The sequence below is a fragment of the Artibeus jamaicensis genome, unplaced genomic scaffold, assembly GCF_021234435.1.
Source record: "Artibeus jamaicensis isolate MK-2021 breed Jamaican fruit bat unplaced genomic scaffold, CSHL_Jam_final contig_511, whole genome shotgun sequence".
NCBI classification, from domain to species: domain Eukaryota; kingdom Metazoa; phylum Chordata; class Mammalia; order Chiroptera; family Phyllostomidae; genus Artibeus; species Artibeus jamaicensis.
Genome location: NW_026521866.1, coordinates 1,817,701 through 1,835,041, shown reverse-complemented (window position 1 = coordinate 1,835,041; position 17,341 = coordinate 1,817,701). Strand labels below are relative to the sequence as shown.

The window sequence follows — 17,341 nt, the reverse complement described above, 5'->3', positions numbered from 1 at the left end:
ACAAAGTTAAACTTTGATTCCCACTGTGGTATAAAAATGAAAGGAGAGAGAAAGAAATGAAAGAGGGCAGGGGTGAGTCACCCAATAGTCATATGTAATTACACTAGATTTGAGGTCAGGAAACTATACAACCCCTGGGGCAAATCCCACCTACCACCTATTTTTATATGGCTTCTTAGCTAAGGATGATTTTTTCATTTTTAATGGTTGAAAAATATTAAAAGAGTATTTTATGACATATGAAAATTATTAAATTCTGTAAATAAAGTTTTATTGGCAACCCAATCATGCCCATTCGTAGACCATTCATTGTCTACAGCTGCTGGCACACTACAACAGCAGTGGTTAGCTGCAACAGAGACAGTGTGGCCTGGAGAACAGAAAATATTTACCATCAGGCCCTGTCCAGAAAAAAGTTTTGTTGACCCCTGTACAAAATCATAAAGGCTTATGCCCTTTTCTACATGCTATCTTAATGATTTTAAACTAATTCCAAACTATAATAATTAATTCTAAATTCATTAAAGTTTTGCTATAACACTTGAATCTGGTTTTCTTCTTTTGGGGGGAGACTGGGGAACAGTGAGAGATACAAACTGTTTTCTTATTGATGGTATTCGTTTTTAATAAACAGTAAAACAATTCATTGTCATGTTCACTAAGTATTCACTTTATTGTTGTAATCAAGGTTTGAAATACTTAATAAAACTAAATTTTTAAGTACCAATTTTTTAAAAAAGTAAACATTGACCAAAATTTGGTGGCATGTCTATATATTCCTTGTATACCAGTTGAGAAACTATTGGCTTACATGAGCAAACCAGCAAAACAGTTAATAGGGGATATCCCCTCTTTTATTTTGATTCAGACCTTAAGAAAGTTAGGTCACAGCTATGGAATCTCATTAAACCCAATCAGTGATCAGGGAGCTTATGCTGAGTTCTCTGAGGGCATGGGAGAGGCAAGCCACACTGAGACAGGGTCAGGCAATCAGACCTGAGCCTGCTACACTAGGCAGTGTTGCTGGGCTTCCTGAGTCACAGCTGCAGATAAGGAAGAGGACCCAAGTAAATCAGGAATTTCACAGCTTCTGTTGGTTTGGGAAGCATCGATCCCATGTGCAGTATTTTGTAGTTAGCATGGCTCAGTGTAATTAAGAATAAGGATAGTTCAGCGGTGTAGATACATACTCAGAACACGCACTGAGCTCTCTTGACAGGATAGCTTTAAGGTGATTTAATTGAAATGCGACTGCAGTAGGAAATATCAGTTTCTTACTGAATCAACAAAATTGTTTCCAACAACTATTATTACTTAAAAAAAAAGAAGAAATGTACAGAAAAAGCATTACAGGATTCAATTGCCTGGATAAATACAGATTGTTTCTATTCCTATGCCAATAACAGAAATATCTTTGAATATCATCTCTACTTTTAATCAAAGCTATCTGTATATAAATCTATTCTGACCAACATTGTGATCAAATGTTAACATTCTGTCCTGGCTTGGTTTGGAGGCTGGCTCTGCACATGTAGAAAGACTTGGTGGGAGTTTCCTGTACTGCAGTGGTCCTCCCCTCCCCCTGTCATGCCGAGTACAGAGGGCCAAAAGCAGGCCTGACTTTGGCAGAGCACCACCGTGCTATGCACAGCTACATGGTCATGGCATTTTGTTCCTTTGAAATCTTGCTTCTTTTTCTTCCTCCTAGATAACATCATCAAGAGGATATTTAATATTTTGAAATTTACCTGGGTCCTCTTTCTGGCAACAGTGGATAGTTTCACAGCTTGGCTTAACTCCATTTCAAGGGAGCATATTGATATATCTACAGTTTTGAGAATTGAAAGATGCATGCTGACCAGAGAAATTAAAAAGGTAACAGTCTTGGAATATTTTTTGTTTATTTCTACCCACATTATAAAGATTGTGAAACTCAATACCCAGAACTCCAAGTAGGAAAAGATAAAATCCTTTCTTTCCAGACCATCTTTACATACTCCTTAATTTTTCTGTATATTTAAGTCTGTTCCATGCTCAGAACTAAAATCAGACCCTCACATAGAGTCCTGGAATAGTGGCTGGTTTGTTCATTCTATCCCCTTGCCTCATCGGAGTTTGCAGGTGCACAGACTCTGCTGTGTCTCATAAAGGATTATGTTGTTTAGTCTGGGAAGATTGCTCTGAAATGTCTCATAGGAAAAATTAGGATGCATACAGAGCAGCAAAATATAGTCATAGAAGGTTTATACAATATATTTAAAAATAAAAGTTTATTGCTAATAAAGTTACTATTATATATACTTATACATAGCTATAAAATTATATATAAGAAGGGATTTCTTTAAAAATTTTTTTGAAAAATAATTGACATATAATGTTACATTAGTTTCAGATGTGTAGAATAATGATTCTATACATATATTTTTATATATACTTATACATATATAAAATGAAATGATCACCACTGTAAGTCTACTTAACATTCATTAGCACACATAGTTACAATTTTTTCTTGTAAATTTTTAAGCAACTTTCAAATACACTAGTTCCCCCTTATCCATGGTTCACTTTGTGGCTTACCCTTGGTCAACCACAACTCAAAAATATTAAATGGAAAATTCCAGAAATTAACACTTCAGAAGTTTTAAATTGCATGCCCTGCTGAAGAGTGTGATGAAACCTCAGGCCGCCTTTCTTCGCCCCACCTAGGATGTGAACCATCCCTTTGTCCAGTGTCTCCACGCTGCATAAGCTCCCTGCCTGGTGGTAATTAATATCCATCTAAGGTTATCAGATCCACTGTGGTGGTATCATTGTATGTGTGTCCAAGGCACCCATATTTTACTTAATAATGGCCCAAAGTGCAAGAGTAGTGATGTTGGCAATTTGTATATACCAAAGCAAAGCTGTAAAGCATTTTTTTTGTGCAAAAAGGTTAAAGTTACTGACAATAAGGAAAGAAAAAAATCATGTACTGAGGTGCTAAAATCTATGGTAAGAATGAATCTTCTATTGGTAAAATTGTGAAGAAAGAAAAAACAACCCATGCTAGTTTTCTGAGATATAGAGTAAAACCACATTCACATAACTTTTATTATAGTATATTGTTATAATTATTCTAATTTAGTATTAGTTATTGTTATTAATCCCTTTAGTATGCCTAATTTATAAATTAAACTTTACCACAAGTACGTCTCTACAGGAAAAAAAGCGTAGTGCATATATTATTCAGTACTATTCATGGTTTCAGGCATCCACTGGGCATCTTGAAATGTATCCCCTGCAGATAAGGGGGGACCCCCATGTACAATACAGTATTATTAACTATAGTGACCCTGCTATATATTACATTCCCAAGCCTTACTTATTTTATAACTGGAAGTTTGTATTTTTGACCACCTTTATCCTTAGACAAGAGGGATTTCTAGTTTAGCATTACCCAGTAATACTGGACACCATTAACTCCATGAACTGACTTCAACCCCCAGCTTCACTAGCTTTGTGTTAACCTACTGGAGGTGTACATGGTAGCTGAGAGCTGTCAGTATTGAGTGATGCCAGATGGCTACAGAGGCAAGTAAGAACTGTGGTAATGTCTCATTTCCTGCAGGGCAACGTTCCTACTCGGGAAAGCATCCACATGTACTATCAGAACCACATCATGAACCTTTCCAGAGAGTCTGGACTGGACACAATTGACGATCGTCCTGGTGCTGCTTCAGGTGCACAGACAGCCCACAGGATGGATAGCTTAGACTCACATGACAGTATCTCCAGGTATTTTGTGTTCTGAACAATAGATTTGATCTGGACAAAGGTAAAAGAGGTGGACTTCATCAATATGAGAAATGAATGTAAGGGGTGAAAGTTAATCAGAACTTACATGGATTGCCACCCTATTCAGGATGTTTCCATATGCACAACAAAGCTAAAGGAATGTTTTCCTTCCCCAGACTGAGCCAGGTAAAATCATGTATCGACCAAAAGCCATTAGAAATGCCTGTGTGATTGGTAGGCACAGGATAGTGGTTTCCAAGCTGGAGACAAACAAGAATGAAACATCCTAATGACAAAATTACTATTTGTGTCAAGGGCTACATCTTTAATTCATTTTTAAAATGCCACTCTACAAAGTATCTTCTAAACTATAATCTTCTGCCATCTGTTGTTATCTTTGATATTTTTCCTTCAGAATTGTTGCTTTATGATTGACAGTAGAAGCCCATCTTCCCTGAGTTGTGTTGACCACATGCACTGTCTCACAACAATGACCCTGTAGTGATCATTCATGGTGGGCCAGCACCAAGAACTGTTTCTCAGTTACCTCAGTTTATCCTACGAGATTCGTAATGTTATCATCCCCATTTCTGTTGCAGAGAGGTTAAGTAGCCTTTCCAAAGTCACACCACTCAAAAGTATATGCAAGCAGACCCAGGGTCCAAAACCATCTATAATAGCTTGACACAGAGCCCAATCTCTCAACCACCATACAGTGTGCTGCCACACATTGCCTCTTTGGCACTCCAGGCCAGCTTTGAGAATTGACCTGTCTTTCTTACGGCCTATCCCAGAAAAATTTATATATTCTTTGCATCCCAGTGTTTGCCAGCTGCTGTCAACTGAACAGATTTGACTTTCAAGTTAAAGCAGAAATCCTGTGTTAGGAGGAAAATGACACATTGCAGCTAATTGGCTACACTGAGTGGATTACACCTTGTGTCTGTCTTCATAGGTAAAGAGCTGTTTCAGTGAGGATTTTCATGTATTTACTATTTTTATTTAACATGTTAAAAAGCACCTATTTCATGCCAGGCCCTGGGCTTGATTCTGGGATAGACACATAAAAATAAGTCATCTCTAAGTGGCTTGAGCCTGGAAAGAAAAACTCAGCCACAGGATTATTTGTGGAATTCTGGACTAATTTCCTCTTTATAAGGACATCAGAGCTGGGCTGCAATCTCACTGCTGGTTTAGAATCTCCTGGGTTACTCCCAGTTGCACTTTATTCATATGCTGAGCAAGGCCCCAGGGCTAGTGAACTGTTAGTCCTTCACAAATACTGAATATGCTACAAGATGAAAGAGTAGAAGGAACCAAGGTTATTTTAGCAATACTGAAATGCCAAAACCAAAATAGGTAACTAGAAATTTAAATTGCAACCCGATTGGAAGAGGTAAGTAAAAAATTTTACCTTGAAGTGCTATTTTTAGCTGTTGCCAATTGTTGTATTTTAGCTTCTCCAGTTGTGCCTATTCTTTATTCTAATAGTCTATTTGATGCATATCTAAATTAATCAGTATGGAAACATATATATTTTTTAAAACCCTCAAGTTTTAAAATGAAATATATGCTAAAACCTCATTTTTATTTTTCAAAAGTATGTGTCTTCAACATATGTTGATTTCAGTTTGATTTTTGTACACATAAAATTCTTCATGGATATGACTCCTCCTCCCATCCTTTGAAACTAGGTATTGATTCTTTTAAAGTCCTTTGAGAAATAACAAAAAAAATTATTTTTCACTTTAATTGGGCATAATCTTTCTTATTTATAAGTTCCAATGGAATAGATATATTTCAGCTATTACAGATTTTTGTTAACAGAAGAAACACTTAGGACAGAAACTCTTGAGAGTTTCAAGGTCAAAACATTTATTTGCTAATTGAAATTCTGTTTAAGATGCTTTTAACTCCTAAAATAAAACAACTGATTATTAGAGCATTGTGCATGATAATAAAACTTAATTTTTCATTCTCTTCCTACCCAATCACACACATTTATCAATAATTAATTTCTGAAGTCATTGATAATACCTGTTACAAAGTGAAAATAGTATGATGTTCTTACATCTTTGAGTGCTGACAGTACCTCCTTGTGTGTCTTCCTGAAAGTGTCCTACAGTCAGTTTTCAAAGGGGACCTTCAGTCTCCTTTGACAGACTCCATGGAGAAGACAAAAGTCATTGTTGCATAGATTTTGTTCTCATTTTTTCTTAATTTCAAACCATAAAAACTGTCCTGTTTGGAAACTACGAAGCTTCTTACATGTATTCTTGCAACAATTCCCTCTATATCTATATCATCTATGCCATCTATATATCAATAATTTAAACGGAATTATTTCCTCTTTAGTTCATTTTCGTGATAAAACTTAAAGTCCATTTTTGCCCCCATTCTACCCATACTCTTACACATTCCAAGTTATTTTATGGTAACTATACCTTTCATATTAAAATAAAACTACAAGGACATCTTTGCAGAAATGGTCAAGTGTGTCATGTTGGCAGGGAGTTAAGGGAAGCAAGATTTGTCTGAATGTAGTGAATATTTAAGATACTGACTAATGTTACTTCCCAGTTAAGTGGTAAATAAAAATGAACTGGGGAATGTAAAAATTTCCAAATTTTTACATTTGGAAAATTTATGACCCACTTTATGACCTCTTCGTGACCAAATAACCATTTTTTAAATGGGAGAATGGAGAAGAAAAATGCTGAGATACTCTAGATGCACATTTTCCAAAATATATTGCTTTTATTTACTTATTTACTGCCCTCAAACACCCGCCCTTAAATTTGACCTAAAATTACAAGTATAAAACTATATCCATAATCAAAAATTGTGAGGTAGAAGATATTTAAATCCATGAATTAATTGCTTTTTAACAAAGACTGTCAAAATATCCCCAGAATTTAAAATGGTCAACCAATACTAGTAAAAAAACAGTATCTTTAAAATTAATTTTTACTTTTTATTTTCAACCTAAAGAAATGGGAGACATAATGGGGTCAGTTATGTCTATGTCATTAGGAAATGAATTTATATATCTGCCTCCTTATTCATGGCTGTTGCCTTCCTAGTTTCTTTGCTTTAGGAAACTTTCAAATCCTCAATCATTCATCTACACTAGAGTCTACAGAAAGCCATGCTCACTGCTGGAAGGTCAGTCATCTTCTCTAGAAGGTATTCTGAGTACAGAAGTGCTCTCAATACCTGTGTCATTGGATAGGGTCTAGCATCATCCTCAAGTAGGGACTCACATGCTCAGCGTGGCCCTACCCACTTTGCAGAAGACCCAGCCTAGGTAGCACTGTCCTACCTGTCCCAGCTCCTGACCTGGCACCCAGGTCACCTATCTTTCTTTACCTCTGGGCTTATAGTAGATAAGGTTGCAGTGGGAACCTACCAAGTGAATTTGTGTTCTTTTGACTTAGTAAAATAGTCATGATTTCCTTCAAATCCAGATATAACATAGCAACTATAAAATCAGAAATTATCTATCTTCCAAAAAAATACATCGATTTAAATTCCTGCAAGTAGCAGTAGTGACAGCTTAAGGAGCATTCCTAGATAAGAAGGGACTGATTATCATTTGGAAGGTGTCACCTAAAGGTTTCTGTGTTACCCTGCAATGTAACAACCATCCATTTAGTCTTGTCCTTTGGGTCTATTTTATAAAGCCCACCCTCTCCCTTATACATTTAAACTGTCCTGGATTGGACAACAAATAGTCACACTCCAAATAATCCAATTGTGTGGGGTCTTAAGGTAAGTTAATAGGACCACAGAACCCAACTCAAGAATTAACAAGTTAAATAGGGATCTCAACAATGGTTCTTATGCAGAAAATTTAAGCAGTGCTACAAGACAGGGTGCACCTTGTTTTTTTGCCTGCAAACTCCAAAAAGATCATGGAGTTATAACTCTAAAACTATGAAATGAAATACAGGAATTCAAAGATCCTGTTTCTTCATCTCATGAATGATAAAATTGGACCCCAAATGGGGGGGATCTGATTTATCTAACACCCAGCCACCAGTGAATGTCCTTGTGGAGGAGACTCAAGCCAAGTACTCCACGTGTTTCCACTTTACCTTGCTGTCATCTCCTCATTTTGTTCAAGACATGGTGACATCTAAAAGCAGTATGGCCTTCTTTTAAAAATCAGCCCCATGTGTCCTCATTAGAGACCATTTGATTGCTTACATGCTCACCTCTCTTATTGCCTTGCCCCTCTCATGGCCATGTAGCTGTGACTTGTGCAGCAGGATGGCCCCACTGGAGTTCTCGTAGGTTGTGCTAAAGCACCTGGAAACTGAAAAGCTTTTGAACTGGTCCATGAGTGAGTTACTCAAAGTCCCTGCTTCCTAACCCCCAAATGTTGTTATATCCTGAATGGTGTCCATTTCTGCATCACAATTATTGACTGAGGGCATCCAGCTGTGAGGCTGGGCATATAGTATAGGCTCCCTAGTATGGTCACTTAATGAAAATGTTCAGCTTAACAGTGTCAGCTGGGGAATCAGCCATCCTGTATCACAAAGGCCTGCTCTCTTGGGTCAGCCAAGTCATTAGTTTTCAGGTTGGAAGATCCATATTCCAGTAGCCACCTTCATAAGGCTCTTTGGAGTTAAGCTGTATGTCTGAACTGAAATTAGTATCTATATCATAATTGTATTTGCTTCTTCTTCAGTGGCATCTCAGTCCTGGGTCTACCATCACTCCCTCCCCAGTTGTTGCTTCAATGGGGAACAGGAGCTGAGGATTTTAGCCAATGGGTTCTCATCCTAATGATATCCATCAAGGCCTAAAACATGATCCAGAAGATAAAATTTATTAGGCAAAATGAAAAGTTAACAGACAAAATGACCCTGCCATTGCTAGACTTCCTTTGTTTTTTTCTTTGTACTATTTTATTTCTTTTTTTTTTTGATGTTGGTTTATATCTAGTTGCATATCAAACCAGCATCTCTTCCACATGTAAGGCATCTGGTTTGGCTTCTCTGAATATCACTTGAAAAAATGCAGTGGAAACTTTAGTTTGTTGTTGTTATCCCTGAGTTTCCCTCTCTCATTTCTGAGACTGTGTTAAAAGAATTGAAATCTTTTATATAAATTATACATGAGCAGATATTTCTGCTTAAGCAATTTGGGTACAAAATGCTCTCAACAAACCCAGAGAGCTCCAAATAAAGCATATTTTCATCAATTAAGAAAAATTCAGTTGCAAAGTTATAATGATATAAATTCTCAGTAAGAGAAGTGTGAGGACTTGTAATTATTCTATCTTCATGTCCCAGCCAGAGAGGGACATCTCATAATTTACCACTAGCCAATACATTTTGTTAAATCCAGTACTACTGTGTTTAATTGTCCTGCCAAACAGGTCCCTCCCTGTCCTTGAGCCCTGCTGTGGTGGTTGTCATTGTCAGTGGTGGTGTCACATGTGGTTTGCTGCATGGCAGTGTGTTAGTCAATTGATCTATGTGTAAACTGATTTACCACTGGTGTTTTAACACTGTGTCTCTGTAACTGTTTGCGCTGCTAGCTGCTACACTGAAGCAACCATGCTGTTCTCAAGGCAGTCTACCCTTGATGATTTAGATGGACCAGAAACTATTCCTAAAACAAGTGAGCGGGCTCGACCTAGGCTCCGTAAAATGCTCAGCTTGGATATGTCCTCCTCATCAGCTGACAGTGGCAGTTTAGCATCAAGGTGCTTAACTTGTGCATGCTTTGTTCTGTAATTTTATCATATTTCCCTCTTATGTCATTGCAAATATAAGTTTGTATGATGTATGTTGTCCTTTTATTTTTATTTTAAGAATTTGCATGAATAACCAAAGCATAACCACCACCATTCCTGGGACATAATAAGTTGTTCCAGGACAATAGTCTAGTAAACTAACTGCTCTTTAGTTTTTGTCTGTTAGGAGTTTCTTTAAAACCCTTATTATAAACATTGTCCTCCATTTTGTAAGTATTTAACACTTTCATTTTCAAAGAAATAAGCATGTTTCATCCTTGACTGAGAGCTCATCTTGGCAGTCCTCATAGGGAAAAATGTGTCAGGAAACTCAGAATTTTTCTCATGACCTTATCAAAAGATATATGCATTAGGAAAAAAACTGAACATTTGCCAAAAATGGTCATATTTTGATACAGAATAGATCTGCCCACATTTTATAAGCATAACTGACATAAAGCCAGAATATATTTTATGATTGATTTTTTAAAAAATATTATTATGCGGTAGACTCTAACTTGTTTTGTTTGAGAAAGATTACTTTGGGCTTAAGTTTTCTCATTAAATCCTACCATAAAATAATAATCATTTATAAATAAAATTATTTGTATAAAATCCAAAAGCTCTTTTTTGAGTTGCTTCTGAATGGTTATCGGGGCACAGAAGCATCATCTACATTGTGTGTATCCTGACACCAAAATAATCCAATCCAAAATGAATTTCAATTTTGGCAAATCAGAGGGTTCTTAACTTCTGTTTTCTGGCAACTATATACCTTAATACAGTGTTGCAGTGTGCTAGGACCCAGCGACGATGGGAATGCCTTGGCCATTTGAGATGTCCTCTGGCAGACACATGTTATCTTATTCCAATTTGTTGATTCCTGAAAGCACCAGGATTTGCTGAATCTCTTTGGGGACAGACCAAAGTATCCAAAACCATAGACAGCATTCCTGTCATTGGATATAGTGTAACTAAAAGCTAGGACTTGTGTGAGATTAGTTCCAGTGGTCTGAAAATTCCTGAGGTGATCAGTCGATTTCAGGGCCTTTTAAAAGGCTGTGTGTAATTGTGGTAAGTCTTAGAAAATAGCCAGTTTGGCTTGGCATTCCAAGGGCTTTCTATATGATGTGCATGGTAAGAGCCAAAGCCCTGGGAATATTAAACACCTCAGCTGGCACCAAAAACTCATGCTAATCTGATTCTTCAGCCTTAGGGCTCAGCCAAGTCTCATCCATTCATTCCTCTATTCAATATGTCTACACTGGTGTCAATAACAAGAGAAATGGGTACAAGGGTACAATCCTTGCATTTGAGAAACTCAGTGTTTATGGATATGGACCCTAGCTGCCTATATATGCCCTTCAGATAACAATGCATAGTTCAGAATCTAACAAATTTTAATTCTATATTCACAGATTCCATATCTCCAGATAATTTTTGTACCTCTGCCCTTTGGGGTCTGGCTGTGTCTGAGGTAGACAATATTAAAAAGCATGCCATGAATGTCACTGGTGTGGAAGTTCTATTTTTATTTCCAACTTTGTCTGTATGGAACTGGCAGAGAAAGTTAGAAGATAAAACAAGAAAGAAGAAGTGGAGGATGCAAGAGAAAAGAACAGAGTGTCAAAAAGAGAGAGTGAAGATAAGAGTGGAGAGCTGATAGAAAGTGAATACCAGAAGGGGAGCTGGCAGAAGAAAATCAGTGGAAGCAACTGGGAGGAGAGAGAGGGTGGAGCAAGCAGTCCCAAGGAGAGATCACAGTGTGGAGGGGAAAAGGATGGGCATTTCTACGTGTAGACAAAGAGCTCAGGGAAGATGAGGAGGAGCTGAAGATAGTGAAAATTCAATGTAAGAAGCACCAACAAGAAAAAAACAAAGGGTGGAAAAATGGGGATAAGGAACAAATGTGATAGAAATGTGCCATTTTTTTTTCTATAGAGCATGCAGTTATTTAGCCAATATTTTCATTCCTATCATCCTCTTCTGGATCTGAGTGGGTCCTTTGCATAGCATTGAGTGTAGAGCTTGTCTTGGTCAACGCCAACAGGCCAAAACTGACAAGGCTTCTCATGTCCATATGCAACTTGCTTTAAATATATATAATGGTAGGTATGCTATGCCATGTCTTGATTTAAAGATAACACTGGAACTCACGGCTGTGAATCTTGATATGATTTTAAAACCTCCATGCATAGGTGGATTTAGCAGCTTGTGAGCCATGTGACTCACTCTCGTTTTCAACCAGGTATGTGCACCATCACCTTTTGCATTTAAGAAGGTGCTGTTTGCAGTCTGCTGACCAGATATGAATAACCCAAAGGAACGAAGCAGAGGGAGGGGGAATGTGGTGTTTTAATTTTCTCACAAGTCTTGATGTTTTTATTTGTGAGTACTAAGAGTGTGTCTTGAGAATTTGAGAGGATTCTCAGGACCTGAAGACTAAGACAAGGGTCTGTGCCCATTCCTTTCTCCTGACAGCGAGCCCACGCAATGTACCATGCTGTATTCACGCCAGGGGACCACAGAAACCATAGAAGAGGTGGAGACTGAGCAGGATGTGGAGGCCGAACAGGACGAGGAGGTGGGGGTCCAGGACACCAGCGATGAAGGCAGTGAGGCCGAGGTGGACATGGGGCCAGATGGACCAGAGGAACCCAAAGAAGAGGGGGAGGAAGAGGCACAGGAAGCTGAGGAGACTGAGGAGTCCGAGGAGGCCGGCCTCACCCCAGACACTGAGTTGCCTCAATACTCCACTGAGGAGGGAGACGTGGAGGTCCCACCGTCCTACAGTAAGGCAGTCAGCTTTGAGCGCCTATCCTTCGGCTCACAGGACGACTCTGCAGGTCCGAGTCGCATGGCGGTCAGCCCAGATGACAGCCGTTCCGACAGGCTGGAGTCCAGCATCTTACCACCCCTGACTCATGAGCTGACGGCTAGTGAGCTGCTAGTGAACAAGTAAGAGCCTGCGGGCAGATTGAAGGCACATGTTGGGATCATGCATCTAGGGATTAGCACTTCTATACACGTGCTATGGTCGTATGTAGAGAAAACTCACATGTTAAAAATACCCACCTACATGTTTACAGCAACCAAGTGCAGTTGTCATTGCTCATCATACTGCAAGTACAAACCAAATTTCAGTACTCCTCACTGAATGGTAGAGCTAGCAAGAGCTGTCAATAGCCACTGCTCAGGTTTCTTTCTGTAACATATTATTGGCATTTTTCCACAAGTAATTTGGTGACAAAGGAAGGGGGGAGGATAGGAAGGATCATTCGAAATGGAAACAGTAATTTGGAGAAATTGAGATAAATTTATTGTCATGTTTTTTTCTAACAGGATGTTCCATGACGATGAACTTGAAGAATCAGAGAAATTCTACGTTGGCCAGCCCCGGTTCCTGCTGTTGTTCTATGCCATGTACAACACTCTGGTGGCCCGCTCAGAAATGGTGTGCTATTTTGTGATCATCCTCAACCACATGGTCTCTGCCTCTGTGATCACCCTCGTGCTTCCCATTCTGATCTTCCTCTGGGCCATGCTGTCTGTCCCTAGGCCCAGCAGACGGTTTTGGATGATGGCCATTGTCTACACAGAGGTAGGCCTTGCATGCAAACTTCCTGTAGGTTGCTTCAGTCATTCAATCTAGGTTGGCCTGCCCTGACTGTCAGACAGTTTCACACAGGACTACCAGTTAGATGGATATTCTTGGATAGATAAGTGACTATAACTAACAGTTATCTACTGCTAATAATTGTATATATTTTCTTACATTTCACACCTCACACAAGATAGGTGCTAATATCATTTCTATTTAATAGATAAGGAACCAGTTTAATAAGGTGCAATAATTGGACCAAAGTTACCCAGATGGTGAGAGGTCAGGCAGACTCCTGGAACCTGGAACTCCTGTCTATCCTGTGATATTAACCACTGAGATGATAGTGCTATGCAGAACCAAGCATAATGCCTGGGACCTATGGATGTTCTGTAATGGATACTGAATTAAACAATGAAGTGTGCATGTTGAATATAGTTTGATGCAACAAGAATATATCCCATTTTTAAACTTAGGCCAGTTTCTACATATCAAAACACAAAGTTATATAATAACCAACTTAAAAATTTAAATGACTGAAAGGGAGAATTGCCAGCCCAAATCACAGGTGAGGGGACAAGAGACACTGCCCAATTCTACCTGTTTTTATACTCTACCTTAATAAATATATAGAAGATCAGAAAGTCCCATGACCACCATAAAATTGAAAATAAAAGGGCCCTGAGTGGTGTGTCTCAGTTAGTTGGAGTGTCATCTTATAGACTAAAAGGTTGTGGGTTTGATTCCAAGTCAGGGCAATTACCCAGGTTGTGGATTTGACCCCTAGTTGTGATATGTACAAGAAGGCAACCACTCAGTGTTTCTCTCTCACATCCATGTTCATTCTCTCTCACACTCTCTCTCTCTCTCTCTCTCCCTCCCTCCTCTTCTTTCATTCCCACTGAGAAAATGAAAAATGTCCTGCCCTGGCTGGTGTAGCTCTGTGAATTGAGCACGGGCCTGTGAAGCAAAGGGTCACTGGTTTGATTCCCAGTCAGGGCACATGCCTGGGTTGCAGGCCAGGTTCCCAGTGGGGGACACGTGAGAGGCAACCACACATTGTTTCTCTCCTGATCTTTCTCCTTCCCTTCCCCTCTCTCTAAAAGTGAATAAATTAAAAAAATTTTTTAAAGAAAAGAAACATGTTCTTGAGTGAAGATTGAAAAAAAAAAACAAAAGGAAGCTCTATGTAGAAAGCTACTTTTCTTAACTGGCTCTTAAGGGAAGGTTTTTCCTAACAATGGTACTTAATTCTTAAAGATAATTACTTCTTTAAAAAAATAGTACTCAGGATGGATGTCCCATTAGAGTCTAGAAATTTTTCAGGTTTATAAGTAATGAAAATCTCAAAGTATTCACTTTAAAGTATCAATATCATATATCTTTTCTTCATAATAAAAATAAAAGAGGTAAAGCTAATATATCTATTACTTTAATTATCTGGTCTATTGTAATCTTTCCAAAATAATTATTCTTAAATATTACTTTTATTGCTTCACTTCATGATACAGGACATAAATGACTCCTTATTTTCAAAATGGGTACACCCTCTAGTACCGATGTGGGAGGGAATTTCTCACCTAGAAGTGAAGTACAAACAGATACTGAGAATGTGGAAAAGAGAACAAGAGCTATTTATATACCACTTTTAGTTAAAAAATAAAATCTTCTTGGTTAAGTTAAATTTGGGTACTCCATTGTTGAGGAGTGAAGAAGTGGGAAATTAAGTTAATGTTACTTCAGTACACAATGTGGACTATATACCAAAACTCAAAACACTATGCTCAGAATGCAGAACACTATGAGAATGCAATGACAAGCTTTTTAAAAGAACAAAGCTATTTCTGTTTCTCAATGCCTCACAGACTGTTGTGGCAAATGGGAATGATGGAAACAAGAGTGTCCCATAAGTGATACAAAACTGCATTAGAAACAATAGAGTTAGGTGGGCGTTGTGCCTCATGCAGCCTAGTGGGGTGGAGAGAGGTTAGATGCCACAGTGACCCCTCCCTCAGTTGAAGAGAACTTAGAGCTGAGTCTTAAGGGATGAGTGTAAAGTCACCAAAGGATGAAAAGCAAGGGGAATGTCAGTCTTTGGAAATAACCCATGCTAAAAAAGCGAAGTCATAAGACAGCCTGGAAAGTGCCAAGAATGACAGGTGGTTTTTGATGGCTGGAAGGCAGACTTGAGTGGAGAGTGCAGCAGGAGGAGCTTGGGAATGCCAATGGGGTTTATACTCAGGACTTATCCCCTTTGTCCTGAAGGATTTACAGAGGGCCTTGACTAGACTGGATCTGTGTTTTTGTAAGTTTTTACACAGAATGGAAGTGGAGGCATGGAGACCAGCTAGGAAACTAGTTTAACTGTCCAGTGAGAAGTAATACAGTCTGAATGCAGTGGCAAAAAGGTTAAAGATGAGTGGATAAGTGAGGTTTTAATAATTGACTAAAACTAGTTAGAGTGTGAGGGAGAATGGAAGAGGCAAAGATGACCTCCAGGTTTCTTTGGAATTTGGTGTATGGAGATGTCACTAAGATAAGAAACACAGAATTGTTCTTTGCAGAAGTTTGACTAAAAAGACAAGAGAGAGTAGAGATGAGCTAGAGGAAGACTCTAGGTCAAGAGAGGACTTTAAAAACTATTTGTATTGATGAATTTTGTATACTGCTATAAAGGCCTAATGATATAGACATTAGAGGTATGCTTAGATGAAACCCATCAATTTTCTAATTTGTCCTTTTCTCTCAACATACAATTCTCTACAACATTTATACATTTATACCAGCACTGCTGGCTGGTTTGTTTAATTTACTTTTATTTCTTTTTGAGAAAAAAATTACAGTGAGCAGTAGTGACAAGAAAGAGAATGGAGTAAATATTTTGTATATCAAAACTTCATGCTCATAAAAATTGAAAATTAAAGCAATACATAAAATAAAAAGGCATAAATGTTATGCAGTTCTTGTGTTCTAATTACCATATTTTAATAGCTAGATAATTATATATGTACCATTTAAATCAGTATAAATTAGCCTACTCCTCAAAAATAGATAAAAAGTATTTAAGCAGTATCAAGAGTAACCTGACAGGCCCTGATGTATCTACAATCAAAGGCACTCCTGAGGGCCTGATTTAGCTCCTGCTCTGAAGTTCATGGTTTATAAGAATGATTATGTGATTATTCCACATATTTGTGTGAATTCTTACATCAAACTGTGAAATGGATCTTTCTTAGTTTTTTATATTGCATTTCTCCTATATGTGTAATTATTCTTACAAGCTTGTTTGTTTTGTTTTATTTTCTTATCATCTGTGTGTAGGTAACAATTGTGGTCAAGTATTTTTTCCAATTTGGGTTTTTTCCTTGGAATAAGCATGTGGAATTGAACAAGGACAAACCTTACCACCCACCTAATATTATAGGTGTGGAAAAGAAAGAAGGTTATGTTCTTTATGATCTCATTCAGCTCCTGGCTCTTTTCTTCCACCGATCAATTTTGAAGGTATGAGAAGTTGACAGTTAATCAGCAAATGTAAATGACTTCTGTTCCTAGACAATATTCCTAGAGAATGTGAACATTAGGATTGGTGACAGTCCTGAGAGGCCAGTGGGTGATGTCTATTTCTATACTTTTTTAAAGACAAACAGTTATATTCATTTAGTGGATATTTTCTCCAATACTCCATGCTCAGTAATGGAACTTATAATAAATCTGGGAGTAAGTTTCCCCATATTGCTACCCTGGGTTGAACATATATAATAATTAATCCAACATGTGGGAATTGCTTGAATGATGTACAATAGCTTAATGCCTCATATGCTAAATTCTACTAGTTTGAGCCAGAACATCAGAGAGATAGAATTTGGAGTGGATCGCATTGCTTTTCATCTCCATCACAATCTCTACCTACCTTCTTCTAGTAGCATTACTTTCATTGAGTAATTTCTTGCCATGAAACTGTTGGCTTTACTGAGAGACTCTACATTAAAGGTCTAGTGAAGCCAACTCTGTGCTTTGCTTCCTGTTAAGCCTATTGTTGAGAAAGCCATTAATCACACCACTCTGGGAAGACCTGCCCACAGAATAAAATGTCTCAGGTCAGTAACTCTTGTCATCCTCCTGAGAAACTATGTGGGTTTTTTCCTTCTTATCCACTATGAATTGTAAGTTAAGCTTGTAAATATGTAAAATATGTGACTCAATAATAAATA

The 17,341-nt window shown here is 38.0% G+C and overlaps 1 protein-coding gene across 4 annotated transcripts in view; it reads left to right on the top strand.

The window, feature by feature from the left end:
* Positions 1-17,341, top strand: part of PIEZO2 (piezo type mechanosensitive ion channel component 2) — a 534,747-nt gene that overhangs the window by 475,425 nt on the left and 41,981 nt on the right. For 3 of the 4 annotated variants that reach the window (XM_053668845.1, XM_053668844.1, XM_053668843.1), the window contains 6 exons: positions 1,709-1,875; positions 3,611-3,777; positions 9,329-9,496; positions 12,008-12,484; positions 12,869-13,127; positions 16,449-16,631. In XM_053668845.1, the coding sequence (XP_053524820.1) occupies positions 1,709-1,875; positions 3,611-3,777; positions 9,329-9,496; positions 12,008-12,484; positions 12,869-13,127; positions 16,449-16,631 (1,421 nt within the window). The remainder of the gene's footprint in view (positions 1-1,708; positions 1,876-3,610; positions 3,778-9,328; positions 9,497-12,007; positions 12,485-12,868; positions 13,128-16,448; positions 16,632-17,341) is intronic. The other variant, XM_053668846.1, reaches the window with a different exon arrangement.